This window comes from Brienomyrus brachyistius, chromosome 20 (assembly GCF_023856365.1).
Source record: "Brienomyrus brachyistius isolate T26 chromosome 20, BBRACH_0.4, whole genome shotgun sequence".
In the NCBI taxonomy this organism is placed as follows: domain Eukaryota; kingdom Metazoa; phylum Chordata; class Actinopteri; order Osteoglossiformes; family Mormyridae; genus Brienomyrus; species Brienomyrus brachyistius.
In genome coordinates this window covers 16,006,682-16,032,690 of record NC_064552.1, presented here as the reverse complement: position 1 = coordinate 16,032,690, position 26,009 = coordinate 16,006,682, and the positions used below count along the sequence as shown (strand labels likewise).

Sequence of the window (26,009 nt, the reverse complement as noted above, 5' to 3'; positions counted from 1 at the left end):
TGACTATTTTGAATGAACCGCTTGATTGTTCGATGATCACGCGTCAGAAGCTTTGCAATTTTAAGAGTGCTGCATCCCTCTGCAAGATATCGCAGTATTTTTGACTTTTCTGAGCCTGTCAAGTCCTTCTTTTGACCCATTTTGCCAAAGGAAAGGAAGTTGCCTAATAATTATGCACACCTGATATAGGGTGCTGATGTCATTAGACCACACCCCTTCTCATTACAGAGATGCACATCACCTAATATGCTTAATTGGTAGTAGGCTTTCGAGCCTATACAGCTTGGAGTAAGACAACATGCATAAAGAGGATGATGTGGACAAAATACTCATTTGCCTAATAATTCTGCACTCCCTGTAGTTAAAAGTAAACCCCATATTTCCTATTCATTTTGACCACCTTCTGTTTTATATGGAAGAGGATTAGGGCCACCATGACTTTAGAAAAAAAAAGAATTCTGAGATTAAAGTCAGAAATCAGATAATATTTTCATGGTGGCCCTAATCCTCTTCTGTGTTTTTAACTGTAATTTTAATTTGAATGTGTTTTTGCCACAGCACCTAGATGTATGGAAATGAAGCATCACTATTGTGCTGCATGACCCCATGTTAACTGCCGTTAGCATGATGGTTTATGTTAGCTTGAAAACAGGCTGTCCAGCGTATTTGCCTGTTATATAATGTGATTTTGTTATTCTGTCCGTGATAGGAAGCCATTGCTTGTTTGGCCAGAGCAGTAACCCCTCAGATAACTCCTGTGAGCTTTTGAATTCTCAATTGTCCTTCAGCCGGCCCCGGGAATGCAGGAAGTCCGGCAATGAATAATTGATTTGAAAAATGCTCCGCACTCATTGTTCGGGCCCAAACATTGGCGAGGAAGCCACAGGTCGTGGTGGAAGCCGGCCGTGCCGGAAGACCTTCCCTGGATTGCCATTGTCCCCCCTCCCCCGCTCATGGGAGCTTAAGGAACGACATCCTAGGAATGATCTGTGCTGCGCTCAGTGTGGAGCCAGTTGAGGGACAAATCAGTGGTTAATGTGCCTTTTGTGAGTGAGGGAGTGAGCTCACTTTAAGTCCACTTTAAGGTTAACATCCCACAAGCAACGGCCCCTTTGTCTGTCTGTATGAACAATGAGCTCTGAGCTGAGCAATGAGCTCTGTGTCATGCAACACCTTATATACATATATGAAGAGGGGAAAAGAGAATTCTGGAACGGTTTTCCCTAGACGCTGGCATGTGGTTCACATGGAAAAGGTTGAAATAGAGTTTAGTAAATTATGTATGTAACATGTAGAAAAAACTAATAGTAATTCTTTTGATATCTATTATTCTAAGTTTTAAAATCTGAGTCTTTTAAGTTGCTTAGCAGTCAGTATAAAAAATTCTTTGATGGTACAGATAAGTTCCTCGCAACAGTTAAGCACAGTTCAGAGTGTGTCAGACAGTCCTGCAGAGAAGGGACTGGAAGTGCTGAGCCGTATGATTCCTGTTTGGGCAAAACCAAGGTCAGACTTGCCTCTTCTGACATAGATGTAAGAAACGGGCCCTTAACTCTGTACTTCGGTCCACATTGTGGGGAATTTCCACACTGCCCCTACCTGAGGAAATCATGGACTGCGATCTGCAAAGATTTCCTCACTGTGAAGGGAACTGCACATTTTCTGGCCCTGGCTCCAGGGTGTATGCGTTGCTTAATGCCTCTGGGAACTTTGAGGGAGACTGGGGGCAGGTTTGTATTTCCTAACATAAACAGCTACAAAGAAAACACTGTTAGCTTTGAACATAGGCAAGAACACATAAGACGTACTGTGCAAGTCTGAAAAAATGTCCATAGGTAAGCAGTCTAGGAACAGGATGGAATTTGGCTGTTATTCCATCAGAGAAACACTTTCCTCGTCTGTTCCATCGTACTCATGAGAGGACCGATTCCATTCATCTTTGAAATACGCTGCCATGATTTGGAGCACTGTTGAATTTTTTGTTTCTGTGACCATTTTGGTTTATTAATACAATATTGCTGGGGGTGTTCTAGTGATCTTTAAAAATGTCCTGTTACTGAAATACAATAATTTACTAAATGCTGGGGAAGTAACCAGCTGTTGGTACATGGACCTGAGCTTGGATGATTAAGGTAGCAAGTAAAACAACTAACAAAGAGTTGCTTATGTAGGTTGACTAGATCCAAACCCCCGCTCAACCTTTGACTATAAAGGTGCGATTTAAGTAAGAAATACGCTTTGGCAAAAAAAAAATGACACCATGATCAGAATTTCATCGAGAGCACAGTCATACATAATAAAATCAACTGGAATAATATTCAGTATCCAATAAAGCAGGAATTTATATTAAAGGAACTCCGGAAAATGAGAAGCACCCTGAGGCACAGAGCGCCGTCACTGTTGAGGTTTGGGGTGGGATGCAGGTTCCTGGTTTTGTTTCTGTTGTTCATCATATCTGCTGCATCAGATGTGAGACTTTGCGATATTCAGAATCTGACTTGTTTGCATTTCCACGGAAACCACCCAGGACTGTCAAAGGGAAGATAACAGCTGGGCATTATCAATACACCCCCCCCCGCGTGGCTTCTTCCCCTTTCCTGTTCGCCGGCCAGTCAGAGGAAGATTTTCTATGCAAGTGTCCTATGGAAGCAACTGTGTTTACACAATGACAGGATAGATCCCCACCCATCCTCTGCCTCAATTGATTTATTTTACTCTTCAATCTTCAGACTTCTGGGTGTGGTACTTTATGCTATCTGGACATTTTGTGCAGGAACCAGAGTTACGGACAGTCAAGATTGGACTTTATTAATAACCCTGGCAGTTCAGTTGGCTGTGAATGAATGGACAGACAAACAAACAAATAACCAAATAAATCAAGCAAGCAAGCTGTGCTCCATAGCTAGCTGTTATTGCCAGATTACGCTGTGCCTTTTGCCCTTTGATCTGACAAAGCAAGCAAACGGGCATTAATTAGAGGTACCTAATGACGTGGCCTTCCTGCCAGGCTGCTTTTCCCTGACCTACCTGAAGGGCTCCTAATTGGCCAGCAGGCCTGTCAGCTGATATAATCACTGGGCTAAAGATCAATAGGATGGAACATGTTTTTTTTTGTTTCGTTTTGTCTCAACGGCATATTTGGGTGAAGCTGCTGCTTATGGAAACTGCAATGCCATGTGTGAACTTTGATACTCTGCACTGAAATATGCTGTTATAGTTTAAACTGAGCACAACAGAAATCTAGTATTTATTGGTAGGCTTAAGGGCTTTCTTTTGTAAGGTAATTAACATTTTTATATTATATTAAAAATGTACTTTGTGACAATGAGACTGTGTGATCAGAGTGATCTGGCAGGTATGCGCAGTACGACATGCCCCGCCCTCCCTGGCGGGGGTGTTCCTGGGCCCCGCCACACACACATCCTGTGTGCCCATAAACCTGCCTGTGGGTGACAATCACAATGGTGCCCTGACATAATGATAAAGCCCCTTGTGTATAGTCCTGCGGCAGTAGCTGTATTAGTTGTGTTGTATTATCAGCCTCCCTTTGAAATTTCTTCATTGAAATTTATTTATGCTAAATAAATAAATATGAATATAGTGTTTAGTCAGTTTGCCGTGCGAAAAAGGAGAGCTGTGATCGCTGTATTTGTATCACAGTGTGTTTTTCATAAACGGAAATATTTCTTTTAAATTCTGAACCTTTTCAGTCACGCTTAATGTGAAGACAGCTACCGTGAGGGGATATGAACACGCGCCATCGAGGTTGCATTAGTGAATGGCTTTGACTTGTTCTTCAGTTGTGGTTTGCAGTGGGAATGGCCGCCACCCACGCCTGGGACATGAACGTGACGCCGTCTGTGTCTCCTTCGCAGATGAGCGCGAGGCCGTGCAGAAGAAGACCTTCACCAAATGGGTGAACTCGCACCTCGGTCGCGTGTCCTGCCGCATCACCGACCTCTACATGGACCTGCGCGACGGACGCATGCTTATCAAGCTCCTGGAGGTGCTGTCTGGGGAGAGGCTGGTAGGTACCTCCTGTCTACCTCTGTGCTTGGCATCTCCCAAGAGCCTTTGCTGTGCTGGATTTTATCAGGGCAGTCAAATTAAGTTATCCTGTCCAGGACTTTGCCATGTCAAGCCAGAGCAAGGCTGAACAAGGACACGGCAAGCGAAGTTAATTTGGTTAATCTGGTTCTGCTTTTCAGTCAGGAGAACACAGGGTAACGTGGTTAAAATATGTGATGTAGTTGTAACTGATGGCACAGATACTAAATGAATAGGAATTGTAACGGATAGTGTCAATGCTAGGAAGGTTACATACATCAGCTACATCTGATATTATTAGACGAAAAGCACTGCAATAGTCTGTATACTGGATTAAACAGAAGAGTTTTTAATTAAACTAAAAGTTAAATTCGTAATTAAATTAAAAAAACATACAGGACAGATATGAAGAAGGTGTGAAGCAAAGACCATAACAAGAAATGCATGAAATGTTACAAATTTGACATCTAATTTGCTTCTATCACGGTAACTGGAGATTGTTGTCCTTATTAGGATGTAAGCTGTGCGATGCATAGCCATTGACAGAATGCAGTGAAATGTTCCTGGCGGAGGCAGTATGTGTTTGAAAAGTGGAATAGTGTCTGGAATATAACTGCTCTACCTAAAAGTTCTGACTGAGTTGAACAGTCTGGTTGTGATTAGAAGAGCACGTACTGAAGTTTCCCCTCGTTTGTTTTTATTGGCTCTTGTACAGCATTGTTTTTCCCGGAGGTTTGTTCTCAGGTTTGTGTTGTCTAAGAGTGTACGTCAGACTGTCTGCCAGGTTCACTCACATTACTCAGATGTGTAGGATTTACTGTCAACGCATCCTAAAAGAACCCAGTCTCTGAACCCAGCGCCTGGCTAAATGGGAAACTGGAAAGGCAGATGGCATCCTCGACAGAGGGACAGCGGTCACTGGCCGTATGGGAGAGAATGCACATCTGTCTATAGAACATTGCATTCGACCTCTATCAAAGTGTGACGAGAGTCTGCAAGAAAGGTCCTCAGTGACATGACAAGAAATGGCCAGGGGCACAAAGGTGAAAGTGAATATTTCAAACTGCATGTGAGCATTAGTTTTGGTGCAGTCCCCATTAGCACATCATTTAGTTAATGCCCCCCCCCCTGCAGTACATCAAAATGATGGCAGCAATGTGCTGTGGGCTTACTCTTTATTAGCAGGGACTGTCAAGTTTGTAAAAAATGAAGGAGGAATAGACAAGGACAGGCAAAATATGGCCAAATGCTGTAGGAAAACCTGATTCAGTCTGGTGAGGACTGGGAGGAAACTTCACTTTTCAGCAGGGTAGCGAACTCTAACCAAGGCTAAAGCTTCCCTGGAGCGGCTTCAGAAATGTGTCCTAGAATAACCCAGTCAAAGTCCTGATCTGATCCAACTGAGAATCTGAATCAAACTGAGGGTCTGTGGTGAGGCATGAAAACTGCAGCCCACCAGTGATCTCCAGGTGACTTGGAGAGAAGCTTAAAGAGATTTGCCAACTAGAACTGGACCCAGAAACACTTAAAGCTGCAGCTGCAATTCGCATTTTACATGGAAAATAATATTAAAACATCATTTTGCTATCTACTGCAGTAAAATGTCTGAATAGTGGGCAGCATATTTACAGTTTGCTAATATCGTTGGGGATCGTTGCCCCTTGTGATGGTGAGGCAGCACGCAGCTGTGTGGTCATGCTAATGCATCTGGGGAGGGTGTGGGGACATTCTGCAGTGACAGGGGGGTCGGCCTTTCTGTAGCATATAACTCCACACTTAGAACCAACCGATAAGGGATACGACACACCTTAACATCCACACCTCATCGTACTGATAAAGCGATGTAATATCAGAATTGCATGACTTGAACTCTGACTCTGGAACAAAAGCCACCAATTAAAATTCCTGTAGTAAGCCTAGTTAGGCATTGCTACCTGTTCTGCCCAGAGTGTGTCAGACTAAGGCTGCTGCTTGGTGGATTTCAGTGTGGGACTTTATGGCGTGTTAATAAACGGGTGGTGTGCAGCTCAGCCAGTTATAGATCCGTGCCAGTGTCCGAAAGGTCGTGGGTTCAGATCCCACCGCTGGTAGTGTTGTTGTATTATTATGTTTCTCATGCCACCAGTATGCAGGGGGATTTTCTTCCTCACCTCTGTCATAGTGGAGTGAAAACCATAGAAAGCTGCAGCCACCGTCGTTCATCTCCACGTTTTGCTGCCTGTAAAGTTTTTATGGAGTATTCCTTGTCGTTGTCGCCGTGTGCTTTGCCGCATGGTTGCTACAGTGTCCTGGCATTGCATGTGTTCGGCGTGTGCTTCCTGCCAGCTGCGCCAGTGCGTCACCGTGTACAGGAAGGGCCCGGCTGCCCCCACCACACCTGCGCCGCCACCTGCTTCTCCATTTGCACTGCAGTTACGTCGCCCTCTAGTGGCCATGAGGGGACATTTCTGATCCCTTAATCTTCCTTCTTCCATTTTGTGCTTTTCCTACTCCAACCAGCAGCCACACACATCTCCTGTGAGAGCATGGCCATATCTGTGTTCATCTGATCTCTTTGCATACAAGGACATCTGGTATTTTACAGTAGACTTTGATGAATGACAGTTTTTTTATGAAGATAGTTTGTCAGGAAATTTTTCAGTTGTTCCTCAGTTATACAGAATTATGCAAAAAGCTCACAGAAATGTAGCTTGGAAAGAGCCAGCAAAAGCACAGTATATTTACAATTGAATAGATTCTGAGGCATGAAATAGAATAGGAGAGTAAAGTAGGTACAGACAATACATATTTTGTACTTATATATTGTCTGTTCATACTTTACTCTCCTATTCTATTTTATGCCTCAGAATCTATTTATTTGTAAATATACTGTGCTTTTGGTGGCGTTTTCCAAACTAAATCTCATTGTAGAATAACAATAAAGCATCTATCTATCTATCTATCTATCTATCTATCTATCTATCTATCTATCTATCTATCTATCTATCTATCTATCTATCTATCTGTGTTTAAAAGGCGATCAAAAGAAATGTTTGTAGAAAGGTTTTAATCTGGGTAGTAAGTGCACTTTTGCTCAGAGTAAAAACCACAATTTAGCATTAGAACTTGTGAAAATTCATAGTATCACTCAAAAACTACAGTGGAACCTCAGTTCTCAAACTTAATCCATTACAGAAGTACAAGAACTGATCACCTTGAAATTTTTACTCTAAGAAATGAATATGTTCTAGTCCCCCAAATGATTGCCCATTTAATCCTGTATAAATACATACCTAATGCTAAAACCATAATTATATAAATAAACTTTAAATCCTATAAATACATGAAATTTTTTAATGTATTGTGGAGAGCTAATGTCATACAGTAGGTGGAGAGGAGGTATGGAGGGCTGTTATTGTTTGGAAGGGAAGTTACTTTCCATAAACACCTCAGGTAACTCTCCTTCTGAACACCTCTATGATACTTTGTAATTATTTCCTTTTTACAGTTTTTCTCAGTCGCTTTGGTGCGTTTCTCACATGACTATTAACATTTGCACAGCAGTTAGTTTATTTCTCAAAACAATTGGTGCAAACTGCAAACCCTAGTGGATAACCTGCAGAAGCAGGTCACTTGCTCAGAATCGATAATCCATTCCTCAAAAGCAAGTATTCATGTCAATGAAACTGCCAGTGTCACCAAAATGAGAAGCCTTGACACCATGTTTATGAACAAGATAGTCAAATGGCTTTGTCATGTTTTCATTATGACAGTTTACAGGATTCTCTCAGTGTTTTCCAATGCAAAAAATGGTCAGAACTCGGTGACACTACCTGAAAATGCTCAAGACAGCACTATACACTTTTTGTACAGCCATTTACAGTAAAATCTACGGTAAAGTTAGACATTCCTGTAGTTAGAGAAGTAAGTGAGCACAAGACACTGAATACGTATATTTCACATTTGTACTGTGTAGGATGTTAGTAAGTCTACAACATTGTGTAAAAGAAAAATGCTCTACAGTCACTTATGTAGAATAAACATAAGAAACAGCCTTTTGGTAGAGCTGTGCACAAATGTGAACAATATAACAGCACATATTGTAACTGAACATACGCGAATCATTCTGGCACATCCAGACCTTCCTGTTTGTCTGGCCACATATTTTCATCTACATCACAACGGATATCATCCCTTGCAATGCAGCGAAGAAGGTACCTCCTGGAGTGGCGAATCCACCCTCTGCATGACTCTGCTGGTCATAAAGGTGTAAAATTTGCTTCTCAGAATTTGATAACTAACTCAACAATTCTGTATGTAATGACTGAAGCAATGAAATGAAGACTGTTAGTTTTTTTGGAAACGATTATTCAGCATCCAAAAGTATAGTTCATTTTGACTGACATGACATAAGCAATGATAATGTTATAAAACGGCAGAGAATTGTATGAAAGCAGCTGATACATGTCCAAGGGCATTTGCAGTTTGTTCAGAGGAAGGAGAAGTTGCTACTATGATGTGCACAAATGACTAAATGTTGTGGAAGTTGCACTAATGGTTTTGACACTTTTCATTCTGATCTGAGAAAAGCACCAAAGCAACTGAGAAACACTGTAAGAACTATCGTGTTTCTGACAACTTTCCTTTTTGGTTTGTTGCTATCACGTACCTTTTAGGACCCATGGTGGCTTATTTTATAACAGAATAAGAGCAACAAAAGCAAAAAAAATATTCATGCTGAAGAATATTCAGCATAATTTGGCAGAAATGTTCACTATGCAAGTGTAGCAGTGCACTGACGCATTCTCTTTTTGCTGTATCTACTTTTTTTTCAGTAGTATTTCTATGTAGTATTTTCTATAGTCACTGTCTAAATGATTGAATGTTTGTTCTTCATTCCCTCTGAAGGCGTAGCTGCTCTGCAATTTCGATTTACACGGTATAATAACAATAAATGGCTTCTAATTTTTTAAATTTTTTATTTATATGTGAAAAGATGTGTAAAAAACATTTTTTTTTACCAAACAATATGGCCGAGAACTGATTTGTACAAGATGTGAGATGTTCAAAAACCAAGCTTCTACTGTTGTAAGAATCTCTTCTGCTCTCATAAAAGTTACCGATATCTAGTTAGATGGGCAGATAGAAAACGCTTAAGTTCCCAAACCTCTCGTCAGGGGCACCCCAGCCATTCCATGTATTTGTTAAACTTCCCCTTTAGCTCAATTAATTAATTTAATTAGTTAAAATAGTCGATGGAGTCAAAAAATACATGGGTATATTGGAGGGCTGCCACAAATACCGGGTTGACTTTTAGAACGGTGTCGAAATGGCTAAGCTATCACACCTTGACAGGCATAGCTTTCCACCAACATGAAGGTCATGTAAACATCGTTTTCTTTGCCGGTCAAAGACTTTCACATTATTGTATATAAGCTATTTTTGGTCATTCTGTCCTGCCCTATCTGGCCCTGATCCGTCCCATTAATGAGTATTATAGAGCTTCAGTTGCCAGATGCTCTGTGCTTCCTTTGCTGTTCCCCAGCCCAAGCCAACGAAGGGCCGCATGCGCATCCACTGCCTGGAGAATGTGGACAAAGCGTTGCAGTTCCTCAAGGAGCAGAGGGTGCACCTGGAGAACATGGGCTCCCACGACATCGTCGACGGCAACCACCGGCTCACCCTGGGCCTCATCTGGACCATCATCCTCCGGTTCCAGGTGGGCAGGACAGTGTGTCGTCTGGGGTTGTGATGCAGTGATTTTATTGTATTTCACTTGAGCGAAGTCTTGTTAATGCAGCTGATCAGCACTTGCTAATATAACAGTAAGGGGAAACAGTGGTTCAAATTTGAGAGAAAATTACCTGTAAAAAATGGTCTGACTTCTGTAATTACAAATTATGGGTAAAGGTAATTCACAGGGGGGCGGCATGGTGGTGCAGTGGTTAGCACTGTCGCCTCACACCTCTGGGACCCGGGTTCGAGTCTCCGCCTGGGTCACATGTGTGCGGAGTTTGCATGTTCTCCCCGTGTCGTCGTGGGGTTTCCTCCGGGTACTCCGGTTTCCCCCCACAGTCCAAAAACATGCTGAGGCTAATTGGAGTTGCTGAATTGCCCGTAGGTGTGCATGTGTGAGTGAATGGTGTGTGAGTGTGCCCTGCGATGGGCTGGCCCCCCATCCTGGGTTGTTCCCTGCCTCGTGCCCATTGATTCCGGATATAGGCTCCGGACCCCCCGCGACCCAATAGGATAAGCGGTTTGGAAAATGGATGGATGGATGGGTAATTCACAGGTTATATAAACAGCCTTCTGTAATGCATTTTCGTACATGGAGGGGCATTTTAAAAATGTATGCGAAATGACAGCATGTATTGAGGTTTATTTCATTAACTGCACAGATCCAGGATATCAGTGTTGAAACAGAGGACAACAAGGAGAAGCGGTCTGCCAAGGATGCTCTGCTGCTCTGGTGCCAAATGAAGACCGCGGGGTGAGATGCTTTCAGCTGTGCAATCAGCCACTGGGGGGCGATAGAGCAGCGGCTCTGCCTCTGCAGAGACATGGCAGGCAGATATGTACAGTGTATAATATCATCACACAACACAATTTACCCACATAATCAGTTCAGGATCATAACATACCATAACTGAGCCAAGTATCAAGGGTGATCATTCACAGTGCATTTACATTGCATTTATTTATTCAGCAGATGCTTTTGTCCAAAGTGACATACAATTGATAAGACAGGGTCAGCCAGCCCCAGGAGCAATTGAGGGTTAAGAACTTTGGTCAAATCCCCCTGTAGACCTTGGCACATGAACCAGCAACCTCCCGGTTGTAGGCACACATCAGTGCATTTTTACTTAAACAGACACCTTTTGTCCAAAGCGATTGTATGATTGAGGATCAGTGAGCCAGCGGGCCAGAGGGTCAGCCAGTGTCAAGGGCTCAGTGGTGATACAACTATTCTGCCAGCCATGGGATTTGAACCCGTGACCTTCTGAACATGAGCACAGATACCTATTCCTATCCTCCCTTTTTCTGGGGCAATACGAATCACATGCATCCAAAGCAACCATTTAATCAAACAAAAATACAATTTGAAGTTGAGACCTGTAACGGATCACGTGTCCAGTGTGACTATTTACTGTACAGTTCAGGGCCATTACGGATCATGTGTGTCCAGTGTGACCAATTACAATTCAGGACTGTGGTGGATCACATGTGTCCAGTGTGACCATTTACAGTTCAAGACCACATAGAAGCATAACCCCTGAATTAAGTATTGTCAGATTTTCTTACTCCAAGGAAAAAAATCAAGCATATCCAGGAGACAAACTTTGTTCATTCTTTTTTTTATTGATAGTCATATTTGATGTAGACAGCTGTGATATGTTGTAATACACCCATGAAAAGTAATTGAGATCAACATTCATCACATTAATAAAAAAATGCCAATCATTGATTTAAAACAGGAGTCTCCTATGGTGAGAGCTGTGGTCTTGACAAAATACAAGAAAACAACTATTTCCTTTATGTTTAAAACTGAGCTGCTCTAAAAAAGATGACAGCTAAACCTAAACTAGTTAATGTTATTTCCCCAGTTCTCTGCTAACTAATTAGCATGATGTCCTGCGGGGTGGACTCAGGTGGAAGCTGCTGTCAACCTCTCTAACTAAAAAAATGTAAAAACAAAAAAGTTTATTAAAATATTAAGGCAATGTTGTCAGTAGTTATGTATCACTCCTTGTGGAGTGTATATTACACTCCTATGCAAAAAAATGGGCCAAAGTGTAATGATGTGCAAATTCTTTACCCAGGAGTGCGCGCAAGACAACGTAATAAAACGGCCAACAAAAAAGAAATTAACATAATTTATCCTATTTCTAAAAAATGTTATGGGAGAATCTCACTGTAAGCTAGTAACAGGTTGTGGGCAATGCATTGGTGACCACTGATTTTAAATGTACCATAATGTAACTGTATTGCCATACAATTTGTGTTAATGATGTAATTATTATGCTGTTTTTTCTCTTTTGCAGGTATCCTAATGTCAACATTCACAACTTCACTACCAGCTGGCGGGATGGCATGGCCTTTAATGCACTGATCCACAAACACAGGTTCGACATTCCTCTAGCATGCTAGAATACCTTCCTACTGTCCGCCTGCCTGCTCTTACGCTGCACACCTCTCACCCTGCACTGTAATGTAAACCCGGCCCTCGGTATCCGAACAGGCCGGACTTGATCGACTTTGAGAAGCTGAAGAAGTCCAATGTCCACTACAACCTGCAGAATGCCTTCAACTTGGCCGAGCAGCATCTGGGCCTCACCAAACTCCTGGATCCTGAGGGTGAGATGTTACCTTTGCTAAGCTAAGCTTGTTTGCACTGGTGCTTTTAGTGATTTTGGCTGAATAACTGGCTAGAGGAAATTTGTGCTTAGTGATTTAATTGTCAATACCACAAAATATATGCAAAAATCACCGCTAATTAGCTAATTCACTAACCAAATGTAGCATGCAGAATTTTCTCAAATTTCTATGAAATTAACTGGAAGGTGTTTAACCACTGTTTAGTTGCTTAGCTGTAATTACAGGTACCGCATGTAAAATGATGAGCTTCGGATTAGAAGCTCGTTGCTCGCTAGTATTATTGTTAGAGGATTAACCTTATAGAGTATTTCTGCCGCACTGCGTAGTTCTCATTACACCATGTACGATGGAAGCTTCATCAGCAGGTGACTGTGGCCAATACTGACAAATACCTTGTGTCTTTCAAGGTGTAAGTGTGTAATTATATCTGAAAAACAATAAGTGATTTAAATAAACAGTATAGGTCATATCATTTGGAAGAGGTTTTGGTAAAACTTCACCTGAGCCCCGGGGCACAAGTAAAACGTTAAACTCAATTACTACTCAAGTACAAATCAGAAACAAATACAGTAAAATCCCGTTACAGTGGACTCGCTTATAATGGAATATCGTCTATAACGGACGAGGTCCGCTGGTCCCGGCCGCGCACCTTTAAGAACATGTAGAAAAAGCATCGGATATAGCGGACTCGCATATAACGGAATTTTGCTTATAATGGACAAACAATTTGGTCCCCTGGGCAGCTTTTAGCTGTAGTTTTGTTTGGCTGTAACAGACATGCAGGCTCCACCCACAAGGGGCGTGGCATGCCAGTGATATCTGGCGCAGATACGTAGTCGGGATTATCAATGCGTCTGGTCAGGTAAAGTTGGGTTACTACATGTACAATATAATAATCTATACTACAAGTATGTCTGCTGGGGTGTGGCATGAGTAAATGGTGTCCTGTAGTTGTGTTCTGGGCATACAGCAACTCTGGACATTGTACATAACGGACTGTTTTGCCAGTTCCCTTGAAGTCCGTTATAACGGGGTTTTACTCTATAGTAACTGCATGACATACATGAACTGTGATGACTGATTAATGATGAACGAACATGGGGTCAGTAAGTAACTAACACTTATTTTCTGGTTAATTAATACATTAATAAAGAACATACTGTTACATTATTTGAGCCCCTTCAAGTAAAGTGTTACCAAGGCAAATCTGAGAATTCCACACCCATCAAGCAGGTAGATTTAAATTATCATCAAATTTAGGAGAACATGAATAAACCCCATATTATAGTCTGAAGGCTCAGGCTGTGTTTCTCCAAAATCTCCATGGATTGAATTACGTAAACCTTAAGGTTTAAGTAATAGCCCCCCAACTGATAGCTCTCCCACAATGCATCTGGACAGGAAATTATAGTGCCTCCAGTGACAGCTCTAAAACAGACCTCTGTGGAGCTGTGGTATTATCTAATGGCGGCTTTCAGGATGAAATCTCAGTGGCTTTTTTTCTCTTCAGCTTAAGGTGTACAGAGTAGTACTAGTAAGTGTGGTTTTCTTTGCAAAGCCACCTTACTTCTACAGTACCACACTCACACGGTTTGTCAGACAGCGCTGTAACTAGCTCCAGCTGTGCTGAATTACCCTGAACAGTAATAACCCCCCCTAGCATATCTGTGTGTGTATGGTCATGTATTTATTACATTATGGGTACCAAATGTCCCCACAATGTGATAAAAATGCCACAATTCTTGTATTTTGTTTGGATACTTTGGTCAAGGTTAAGGCTACATTTGGGATTAGGGTTTTCCCCATAGAAATGAAAGGAGATAATTACAAACTTATGTGTGTATGTGGGTATGTGATGGGGGGTCAGCTGGGGGTGGGCAAGGAAAGACAGCAGCTCCCGAGGAACATTAAGGTAACAGCACGGCCTGCATTGCAGATATCAGTGTGGACCACCCTGATGAGAAGTCCGTCATCACCTACGTGGTGACATATTATCACTACTTCTCCAAGATGAAGGCGCTGAAGGTGGAGGGCAAGCGTATCGGGAAGGTGAGTGTCACCTGAGCGGGACCAGCACACCGGCCAGTCATCTGCTGACATGAGGCTGAGAGACTGCCAACTGTATGCCAACTGTATGCCAACTGTATGCCAACTGTATGCCAGTTTCCCAAGAACATTACTGCCACAGAAGGTGTAGAAGTTCTTGAGCAAAATGTTGAGCCGCACATAGAATTTCAACTCAGCATTAATTTCAGTTAATTTTGAGAAGTAGAGGTATATGGATCTAAGAGGAGTATGTCGGTGCCTGAATGTGAGCAGACAGGCTTGAGCAGCTCTTGTGCTGGGAGCCGTTCAAGGGCTTCCCAACGTGCTCAGCTCAAGAGTGATAGGATGGTACAATTCAGCATTTACCTGTTGAAGTGCTGATATTATTAGGCTGACTTTTTCCTTTTACTAGAAGCCCCTATGTAGTAACAAGAACAATATGTGGCACTTCAAGATACCTCAGTATGTTCAAGCAAGAACCCATGAAAGTGGTCATGTAGCAAACAGGCTCTTGACAAACCATTTGCTTTTGCTTAATATCGTCTTTATGGAATCTTGAATATTTCCATACTGCGGAAGACAAATGTCCTTTGGTGACCAGCTCCAGTTCGCTTTTCTGCTCCTCACACATTTATCACAATTGCGCCATACGGTCTATGAGTCCAACAGCAAGGACAAGAATGAAACTATACGAGTATAATGTTTTTTATTAATGTATATTAAAATAAAGGTGCACTTAATGTAAATCATTACCAAACTTAGATACCACCCAAGCCTATTATACACTCAGCTGTCGTGGTCCTTGCTATGTAATTAATTAATCCATTCATTCATTTTCCCAGAACCTTCTGCCCAGTGCTGAGCTACAGCATTCTCAGTCTTTCTTAAGAAGTACAGGGTACATCCTGAACACACATACATTTGCTCTCAGGACATCAGCGCATATACCACATGTCTGTGTGTACTGCTGATTCCTGTTACGGTTCAGAACACATGAGAACCCAAGAAGAGCACTCAGACCTTTAACATGGAGCCTAGGCAGGTATCGGGCCCGTAGGCATGAAGGCAAGATGCCAGGAAACTAGCCGCTGAATTTCTCTGCCTCTCACAACAGAAATTAGGAAATATAATTGATAAAGCTCAATTTCATACTTGATTTTCAGCTCCCCCCCTCCCCTGTACAGGCTAAAAAATGGGAAACCTACCCAAATAAACCATAAATATTAGGACCTTATATCCACTATCCACTATTCCAGACTCATCTATATAAGTGTTTTTTGATTTGGCCATTAATTCAGCACAATCTATAATGTATTTCATTTTGGTGATGCTAGCATCACTTGGCACATGCGTCTGAAGCACATTAATCACCTGCAGAAGTGAAGCCTTGAAGCCTCCTCAATGGTCTTCGTTCATGACTGCAGGTTCTCGACAATGCAATTGAGACCGAGAAGATGATTGAAAAGTACGAGTCTCTGGCTTCCGACCTTTTGGAGTGGATCGAGCAGACCATCATCATCCTCAATAACCGCCGCTTTGCCAACTCCCTGGTGGGCGTTCAGCAGCAGCTGCAGGCCTTCAACACCTACCGCACGGTGGAGAAGCCCCCCAAGTGAGTGCTGCTCTACTGCCACTAGGGTGCCACTGCTGCTAATCAAAAACCCACCGGCCAGCTCTCATCCTGCAGTCACTATAAAGATGTAACATGTAATTACTACTGTAATGTTAATAAAAACCCAATATCACAGACCAGACACAAATTGAGGAGTAGTATCAGGATTTTCTAAAGTATCCTGTTTGCTATTTCAGTACCAGATACAAGGAAAGTATTTCTTTTTGAAATTCTTGTTCATCCTTTTTAATTTAAAATAGCAGGACTTTAGTATGCGTTATGTGAACTGAAAGGTTCTGATTTTTGTGGCGTCCAAGGTTCACAGAGAAGGGGAACCTGGAGGTGCTGCTCTTCACCATCCAGAGTAAGATGAGGGCTAACAATCAGAAAGTGTACATGCCACGTGAGGGCAAGCTCATTTCTGACATTAACAAGGTAAAAGAATGTTCTAGAAAATAAAATCTTCTTCTGCTTAGTTCGGTTGATGAAATGCAGGCATAAGATGACAAGGTATGAATGCTGCAGGCTTGGGAGCGGCTGGAGAAGGCCGAGCACGAGCGGGAGCTGGCGCTGCGCACCGAGCTCATCCGGCAGGAGAAGCTGGAGCAGCTGGCCCGCCGCTTCGACCGCAAGGCCGCCATGAGGGAGACCTGGCTCAGCGAGAACCAGCGGCTCGTCTCGCAGGTATCAGCTCACCAGAAAGAACGCTCGGCAGTGGCTGCTATATGTGTGTACAGTCTTCCCAGGTTTACATTCATACATTAAATTTGTTTAGTCAAATATACATAACAGGGAATAGTTTGTATATTGATAGATGTATAGATATACTTATGTATACATTCATCTATACACACACACACATATTGTTATACATATTTATATACAGTACTATGCAAAAGTCTTAGGCAGTCAAAGGAAATGGAAATGTTAAAAATTATTTATATGGGTAGTAAGTGTATACTTCCTCAGAACAAAAAAACAATTTGATGTTAGAACATGTGTTATTGTTAATTTGCATAATAAAAAAAGAAACATGGATTTATCCCTATCTCCTAGAAGTTACTGGTGTCTTGTTGGATGACTAGACAAACACCACTTCAGTTCCCAAACCTCTCCTCAGGGGCACCTCGGCCATTTCATGCGTTCTTAAAATTTCACCACCAGCTCAATTAAGTAATTAATTAATCAATGTCACTGAGGTATTGATTTGCCATAGGAGGTGTGTTAGTGGTAGAGTCAAAGAATACGTGGGTGTATTGGGCAGTTGCCTCAAATCCTGGGGTGACTATAGGAGAGGTATTGAAAAGGCTAAACTGATAGATTTTTATAGACATCATGGTTTTACATCAACAAGAAGATCATGTAAACGTCATTTCCTTTGACTCCCTAAGACTTTTGAACAGTACTGTGTATACATATTTGAAGTGGTATGATGACATGTCATAATTAATAGTAGTACAGTAATAGTAATAGCCATATTGTAGCTATGTTAATGTTTCCCCTTAACTGCTGACTCTTGTTGAAATAACATCCTGCATTCTCTCTCCACAGGACAACTTTGGATTCGACCTGCAGGCAGTGGAAGCTGCTACCAAGAAGCATGAGGCCATCGAGACAGACATCGCGGCGTATGAGGAGCGCGTGCAGGCCGTGGTAGCTGTCGCTCGTGAGCTCGAAGTGGAGAACTACCACGACATCAAGCGCATCAAGGCACGCAAGGACAACGTGATCAGGCTGTGGGAGTACCTTCTAGAGCTGCTACGAGCTCGCCGGGGCCGGCTGGAGATGAACCTAGGGCTGCAGAAGGTCTTCCAGGAGATGCTCTACATCATGGACTGGATGGACGAGATGAAGGTGAGGAGAAGTGGAGACACTTGGCAAGAATGAAATGGTCTGTTAAATTTGATTTTCCTGGAACACACACGGCTGTGTTGAGTGCTCTTGGTTTGCTCACTGTGTAATTCTTCTGTTCAGGTGCTGCTGCTCTCCCAGGACTATGGGAAGCACTTGCTGGGGGTGGAGGATCTACTGCAGAAGCACGCCCTGGTGGAGGCTGACATTGGCATTCAAGCTGAGCGCGTCAAGACAGTCAATGCTACTGCTCAGAAGTTTGCCATCGACAGCAATGGTGAGCTAGAGGAGAAGCTCGGTGCCGTCTGTGTTGCATTGTGGCTCTTGATTTCCAGCTTAGTTGCATTTAATATAGCAGGTGCTTAAACCTTTCTGAAACCAGAGACTTTCAGCCGAAAACAGAGATGGGGAATCCCTACAAATAATGCGTGATCACATAAGTAAGATGGGGTTCACATTTTTCTACAGCATGATTATTCAGACATTTCATCAGTTTACAACAGAGTTCCCTGATTCCGGACCTGCAGTGCCAATTTTGCAACACATTTTACGGATTTGCTTGCTCAGACACACCTACTAAACCTGGAAATTAGCTGATGTAGATGTGTTTGAGCACAGAAATCTGCAAACTGTGTTGAATTCTGGCCCTCCAGGACCAGAACTGGAGAACCCTGGTTTATGGTATGTTTCTGTGGACCTCTTGCAAATCCTCTGTGGACCCTTAGGGGGCTGCAGACTCCATACCCTTGTATCATAGTATGAGTGTGTAATGAACCATTAGTGCTTGGCTCGTATGCTAATGACTTCCTGTCATCTTGTGTGCAGGTTACAAGCCCTGCGACCCGCAGGTGATCCGGGACCGCGTGGCCCACATGGAGTTCTGCTACGAGGAACTGACCCAGCTGGCCGCTGAGCGCCGCGCTCGTCTCGAGGAGTCCCGACGCCTTTGGAAGTTCTTCTGGGAGATGGCGGAAGAGGAAGGCTGGATCCGGGAGAAAGAACAGATCCTGTCCTCGGAGGACTACGGCCGTGACTTGACTAGTGTTCTGCGCCTTCTCAGCAAGCACAAGGCCTTCGAGGACGAGATGATCGGCCGTAATGGGCACCTGCAGCACACTGTGCGGGAGGGCGAGGTCATGGTGACCACCGGCCATTTCGGGTCAGACAAAATCCGCGAGCGCATCTCCGACGTCCAGGAGCAGTGGGCTAGTTTGGCTCAGCTGTCAGCTGTCAGGAAGGCACGGCTTCAGGAGGCCTGCAACCTGCACCAATTCCAGGCTGATGCAGACGACATCGACACTTGGATGCTGGATGTGCTGCGCATTGTCTCCAGTGTCGACATTGGTCACGATGAGTTCTCTACCAAAGCATTAGTCAAGAAGCATAAGGACGTTGCTGAAGAGATTGACAGCTACCGGCCAGTCATTGACGCCCTGCACGAGCAATCGCGTACACTGCCAGGCAAGCATGCTGAGTCGCCCGAGGTACAGAACCGGCTGGATGGCATCGAGGAGCGCTACAAGGAGGTGGCCGAGCTGACACGCTTGCGGAAACAGGCCCTGCAGGATGCCCTGGGCCTGTACAAGATGCTGAGTGAGGCAGATGCCTGTGAGGTCTGGATCGACGAGAAGGAACAGTGGCTGAACCACTTGGAGATCCCAGAAAAATTAGAGGACTTGGAGGTCATCCAGCACAGGTGAGAGAATGAAGGCTTCACGAGAGCCACATCGATCAAGGTGTTCTCGTGAGTGCCAGGTGTTGGCAAAAACGTGATTTTGATGTCATTTTTCGTTCCTGCTGATTGAGCTGAAGGTGAATTCAACATTCTGTGTGCCGTCTGGGAACTGTCACGCGTCATTTGTTTCTGTTTATATTTGAACTGTCACCCCTTTCTGTCACTTTATCTATTAGTTGCAATCCTCTCACTGTGTGTGGGAAACACTTTTTATAGGACCTAATCTAATTATAGTTGTGGATCATCTCAGGGGTGATTTCAAGAGTATTCTTAAACATTACTGCTGTTGTCCTAAACACTTGCAAGTACTTTCCCATTGCTGAGTAGTGTTACTGAAGTTATTAAATAATGTAATTGTAACTGAATAGCACAATAGCTTTAATCTTAAATTGTATAAAATTATGTGTAAGAAATGACAGTTTTCCAGATATCCAATTATACAACATTATTTAGCATGCCACTGAATTGTGTAGTGGTTTTGTATTCACTCATATGGGAACCCTTTATTGCTGTTGCAATACACCATGTCACTAGTCACAAGTACCAGTGAAAAAACTGGCCATCAACCTGACCATACAACCCGACCATGTACTTTTGTCATGAAATTTCTGGGTCCACTATGTTCATATGATACAATCTTAATCGTCTGAATTGTATGCAGTGGCTCTGTTTTCAGAGGGCAGTGGAAGTGACACATTTGCTAACCCTAATGGGATCCTTGTCATGGCTTCTACAGATTCGAGAGCCTGGAGCCTGAGATGAACAACCAGGCATCTCGTGTTGCCGTGGTGAATCAGATTGCCAGGCAGCTGGTGCACAATGGGCACCCCAGCGAAAAAGACATAAAAGCCCAACAAGACAAGCTCAACACAAGGTAAGGTCCAAACTAGGGCTTAATCGATATCTATAATCAAACAAGTCTTCCAATTAATCTGATGATTCATTGAGTAATCATTTAAATGTGATATAATGTAATATAATATAATACAATATCGGGGGCGGCATGGTGGTGCAGTGGTTAGCGCTGTTGCCTCACACCTCTGGGACCCGGGTTCGAGTCTCCTCCTGGGTCACATGTGTGTGGAGTTTGCATGTTCTCCCCATGTCGTCGTGGGGTTTCCTCCGGGTACTACAGTTTCCCCCCACAGTCCAAAGACATGCTGAGGCTAATTGGAGTTACTAAATTGCCCGTAGGTGTGCATGTGTGAGTGAATGGTGTGTGAGTGTGCCCTGCGATGGGCTGGCCCCCCATCCTGGGTCGTTCCCTGCCTCGTGCCCATAGTTTCCGGGATCAGCTCCAGACTCCCTGCAACTCATAAGCAGTTTCGAAAATGTATGGATAATATGATATAATACTGACAGGGCCGTGCGATGTTAATGTCAACATGGCATTTCATGCACATGCGACTGTCACATATCGTGGAACGCGATAGTCTGCTGGCTTCAATAAGCAGCACTAACACTTTTTTTTTAAATTAGTAACTGGAAACCAAACTTAGTAAGCTTTATTCTATTATAATGATGGTTCCTTTTCAAAATGATCTAGTACAGTACTGTGCAAAAGTCTTAGGCAGTCCAAAGAAATGTTTAAAGCTGTTTATCTGGGTAGCAAGTGTACTTTGGCTTAGAACAAAAAACACAGTTTAACATTAGAACATGTGCAGATTAAGAGTAACACAATAAAAACTAGTCATAATTCCTTCTGTTTTCTAAAAAGTTACTGATATCTAGTTGGATGGCTAGATGAACACCGCTTCAGTTCCCAAACTTCTCCTCAGGGGCACCTCAGCCATTCCATGATTTTGTTCAATTTCACCAACAGCTCAATTAAATAATTAAATATATAAGTTTAAAAAGTCAGTGACAGATTGACCAGCTGTATGAGGTGCGCTAGTGGCCAAGTCGAAAAATGAGGCTGCACTGGACGGTCGCTGCAAATACTAGGATGATTTTAGCAGAGGTTCTGAAATGGCTAAGCTGACACACTTTGACAGGCATAATATCATAGTTTTACACCAACACGAGGATAATCTAAACATCATTTTCTTTGCCTGCCTAAGACTTTTGCACAATACTGTATATGTAAAAATAAATAAATAAATACGATTTCATTTGATGTGCGAGATCAGGACACATGAGGCGGCTCTCTGTGTTTTCGAGTATTCGTATACAGCAAACAATTATTTGTCTGTTGGCTTGGTTTGTCATCCCTTTTGTATGCACAAGTTGCCGTTAAAATCAACCATTCCGTCCCCCTGTGTCTCATGGATCTGTTTATCTTCCTGAAAACTTGAAGTGCATTCCTTTGTTTTGGAAATTCTCGCACGGGAGGAGGCTGACCTCTCTTTCTTTCAGATGGAGCCAGTTCCGTGACCTTGTTGACTTGAAGAAGGAGTCCCTGAACTCTGCCCTGGGTGTGCAGAACTACCATTTGGAGTGCAATGAGACCAAGTCATGGATCCGTGAGAAGACCAAGGTGATCGAGTCCACCCAGGAGCTGGGCAATGACCTGGCTGGTGTCATGGCCCTGCAGCGAAAACTGACAGGCATGGAGCGCGATCTGGCCGTCATCGAGGACAAGCTGGGCGACCTGCAGAAGGAGGCAGAGAGGCTGGCGGCTGAGCACCCAGACCAGGCCCAGGCCATCATGGGTCGGCTAGCTGAGATCACCGATGTGTGGGAGGAGATGAAGTCCACCATGAGGAACCGGGAAGAGTCACTTGGTGAGGCCAGCAAGCTGCAGCAGTTCCTGCGTGATCTGGATGACTTCCAGTCCTGGCTGTCGCGCACGCAGACCGCCATCGCCTCAGAGGACATGCCCAACACGCTGGCGGAGGCCGAGAAGCTGCTCACGCAACATGAGAACATCAAGAACGAGATCAACAACTACGAAGAGGACTACCAGAAGATGCGTGACATGGGCGAGATGGTGACCCAGGGCCAGACAGATGCCCAGTACATGTTCCTCCGGCAGAGGCTGCAGGCCCTGGACACCGGCTGGAATGAGCTTCACAAGATGTGGGTGAACCGGCAGAGCCTGCTGTCCCAGTCCCACGCCTACCAGCTGTTCCTGAGGGACACCAAGCAGGCAGAGGCCTTCCTCAACAACCAGGTTCATTTACGTGATTCTCTCCAAGCCCAGTATAGGCAGATCACTGCTTCCTTTCTCCTTGTGCAAATCCACAGTATGATAGAGTCCTGATATTTATGTAGGGGCACATGAGATAACGTCATCAGAATTCCACCCTGAATTGTTCAACAATGTAACTGTTCTTATATTTTTATAAATAATATCATAATTTAACCAGATCAAATCTCCTCTGCCCTCAAATCCTGCCAGGAGTATGTGTTGGCCCACACAGAGATGCTAACAACACTGGAAGCCGCTGAAGACGCCATCAAGAAACAGGAAGATTTTATGACCACTATGGATGTCAATGAGGAGAAGATCAACACTGTGGTGGAGACTGGCCAGAGGCTTGTGAGCGATGGGAACATCAACAGTGACCGCATCCAGGAGAGGGTGGGCTCCATCAGCGAGAGGTACTTTAGACGCTCAGTGAAGCCGTGCCTTACAGCTCTTATGTATTTAGAAGCAGAGACAATCCTGTCAAAATGTTCATTAGAAAATATGTAATGGGACTGAATGGAATTCTTTCCATGATGATTTAATGGGTAAAAAAAATACATTTGAAAAATTCAGTGGCAATGCCAGAAAACATGACTTGGTTACTCGAGATAACCCACAGACCTAGTAGTGAGCAGGTTCATGTAGGAACTACTTACTTTCTACTGACCTCAGCACAGCAACCGTCAATTTGGGGGTGGCACCTAAAACTTCAGAGAGAGGTGCGTTGTCTGTATTTGATATTGTTGGATGCTGATGCTAACTGGTACTGCTAGCTCACCTTGCACCATAGAGCTAGCAGGAATGTTTACACCTGATCACGTTGTCAGGAGCACAAGCGACCCAGTGATATTTTCTGCGTCGTCATACGGTTAGTGTGCAGGAGTTTAGTAGAAAGAAAATAGTTCCTGCATGAATCTGCTCACTACAAGGTCTCAGCACAACAATTGATTGATAAATATCACTACAGAATATTTGAAAAATGTTTTTTAGATATATTTTGGAGTGAACTGCCCCTTTAATATAACTGGACAAGAGCATGGAGTATAAGATATCAGCCATGTGCATGAGCTCAGAGCAGTGTGTGCTGAAGGTGCTTTCACAGAGGAGCCCAGTGACCACTGACCTCTCTGCCTTGTCTGTGTGTGCAGGCATAGGAAGAATCGGCAGGCGGCCAGCGAGCTTCTCACAAGGCTGAAGGACAACCGGGATCTGCAGAAGTTCCTGCAGGACTGCCAGGAAGTGAGTGCTAACAATCCATAAAATGACGTGCGCTTTGTCCAGGGGGGGAGGCCTAACTGAAAAAAAACATGTAATAGAATTTTTGTTATTATACAATTATTATCATCATAGTCTTTGTTTTAGCATGACAGTTATGAGTATACATTTTGAAAAGGTTTATTAATTTCTGTAAATGATTAATGAATAAGGGGGCGGCATGGTGGTGCAGTGGTTAGCACTGTTGCCTCACACCTCTGGGACCCGGGTTCGAGTCTCCACCTGGGTTACATGTGTGCGGAGTTTGCATGTTCTCCCCATGTCGTCGTGGGGTTTCCTCCGGGTACTCCAGTTTCCCCCCACAGTCCAAAAACATGCTGAGGCTAATTGGAGTTGCTAAATTGCCCATAGATGTGCATGTGAGAGTGAATGGTGTGTGAGTGTGCCCTGCGATGGGCTGGCCCCCCATCCTGGGTTGTTCCCTGCCTTGTGCCCATTGCTTCCAGGATAGGCTCCGGACCCCCCGCGACCCAGTAGGATAAGTGGTTTGGAAAATGGATGGATGGATGGATTAATCAGTAAACTAATGTAACCCCTTTGTTCAGTAATGTCAGTGTGTGTAGCTGGAATATGCATATGCAGTATATCTGGTCAACACATAAGTTGCATTTCTCAGCTGTGTAACTTCTCCCTGCACCTGCAGCTCTCCCTTTGGATCAATGAGAAGATGCTCACCGCTCAGGACATGTCTTATGATGAGGCCAGAAACCTGCACAGCAAATGGCTCAAGCACCAGGCCTTCATGGCGGAGCTGCAGTCCAACAAGGAATGGCTGGAGAAGATCGAGAAGGTGATTGTGAACCTGCCGGGAGGAACTGGGGTGCGGCGTGGCCTTGAGAGCAAGGGCTGCAGTCCTCTGAGCGTTTTTCTGACATGAATGTCCAGCACTCAGCTCACAGGAGGAAATGTTCAGCAGTTCACATTTGGATAGAGCAGTATTGTTCTGTTTTCATATCACGTGTGGTGTTCCACAGGTTCTTTGTGTTTTGTGTAATTCAGGCAGTAGTTGTTTTCACATTTCATAATACCTGCTTATGTGTTTAATGAGATTTTGTTATAGTACAAGCTACAGTAATGATGTTATGGTATAGAGACTGTATGGCTAACTCCTATGAAGTGAGTCCTATAATCTGATCTGAACTGTTGTTAGCAGAGTTACACAAAAACATTTAGAAGCTAAACTATGACCCTGTTTATAATTCTAAAATGTGTTTTAGGTGATTGGATCTCAAGGGTCAGCGCTAAATACAAATGTAAATGACCACCAAGACTCATTATGGTCCAGTCGCGCAAATCACTTGCCAAGGTGGTCTGCGATTTATTTGACCACATATATTTTGTAGTGTAAACGCTAATGTGTCCTGAGACATCCCTGACAGGGACACCACAATAACTGTGCGGGGGGCCATTTGACTTTCTAGTGGAAGTAACGTAGGCAATGAGGACATCTAAGCAAACGTGGTCAGCTTGGAGATGCATGATAGACACAGGTGTGAACAATGATGTGTCTCGACTCTCTACTTGTGATTGGATTGGCCAAGACACATTTTAAAACCAAGTGTAAACAGAGCCTAAGCCAGTGGTAATTTGCTGGAAGTTAATAAGTTGCAGTGACTATTATATTAATTATGGACAGTGATCCTGCAGCACCTGTGTTTTGCATCTTACAGGCCAGTTGTGCTTGAAGCATGTTGAGCAACATATGTGTTATGATAAAAATATTAACTTAAAATAGACGATAGAAGAGAAATGGCATTCCAAGAAGGGTGGAATTATCATTGAATGGAAAAAATCAACATGAACAACTATTTGAAAAAAATAGTAGTCCTTGCAGTTGCATGATAGCTGTTATGAGGCCGATAATGAATCTCTTGTGGGACACTGATAAATCCTGTAGGTATGTTTACACCCTTAGCATGTGCTGAATCTGCTGAAGTCCAGCTGCACATTTTCAATTA

At 43.5% G+C, this 26,009-nt stretch overlaps 1 protein-coding gene across 4 annotated transcripts in view; it reads left to right on the top strand.

Moving 5' to 3' along the window:
* Positions 1 to 26,009, top strand: part of LOC125715396 (spectrin beta chain, non-erythrocytic 1-like) — an 83,246-nt gene that overhangs the window by 37,121 nt on the left and 20,116 nt on the right. For all 4 annotated transcript variants that reach the window (XM_048986818.1, XM_048986816.1, XM_048986817.1 and 1 more), the window contains 17 exons: positions 3,876 to 4,027; positions 9,572 to 9,745; positions 10,425 to 10,516; positions 12,069 to 12,149; positions 12,266 to 12,381; positions 14,339 to 14,451; positions 15,873 to 16,060; positions 16,378 to 16,495; positions 16,586 to 16,744; positions 17,612 to 17,914; positions 18,035 to 18,188; positions 18,737 to 19,607; positions 20,383 to 20,520; positions 22,002 to 22,758; positions 22,987 to 23,189; positions 23,925 to 24,015; positions 24,695 to 24,841. In XM_048986818.1, coding sequence (XP_048842775.1) covers positions 3,876 to 4,027; positions 9,572 to 9,745; positions 10,425 to 10,516; positions 12,069 to 12,149; positions 12,266 to 12,381; positions 14,339 to 14,451; positions 15,873 to 16,060; positions 16,378 to 16,495; positions 16,586 to 16,744; positions 17,612 to 17,914; positions 18,035 to 18,188; positions 18,737 to 19,607; positions 20,383 to 20,520; positions 22,002 to 22,758; positions 22,987 to 23,189; positions 23,925 to 24,015; positions 24,695 to 24,841 — 3,857 coding nt within the window. The remainder of the gene's footprint in view (positions 1 to 3,875; positions 4,028 to 9,571; positions 9,746 to 10,424; positions 10,517 to 12,068; positions 12,150 to 12,265; positions 12,382 to 14,338; positions 14,452 to 15,872; positions 16,061 to 16,377; positions 16,496 to 16,585; positions 16,745 to 17,611; positions 17,915 to 18,034; positions 18,189 to 18,736; positions 19,608 to 20,382; positions 20,521 to 22,001; positions 22,759 to 22,986; positions 23,190 to 23,924; positions 24,016 to 24,694; positions 24,842 to 26,009) is intronic.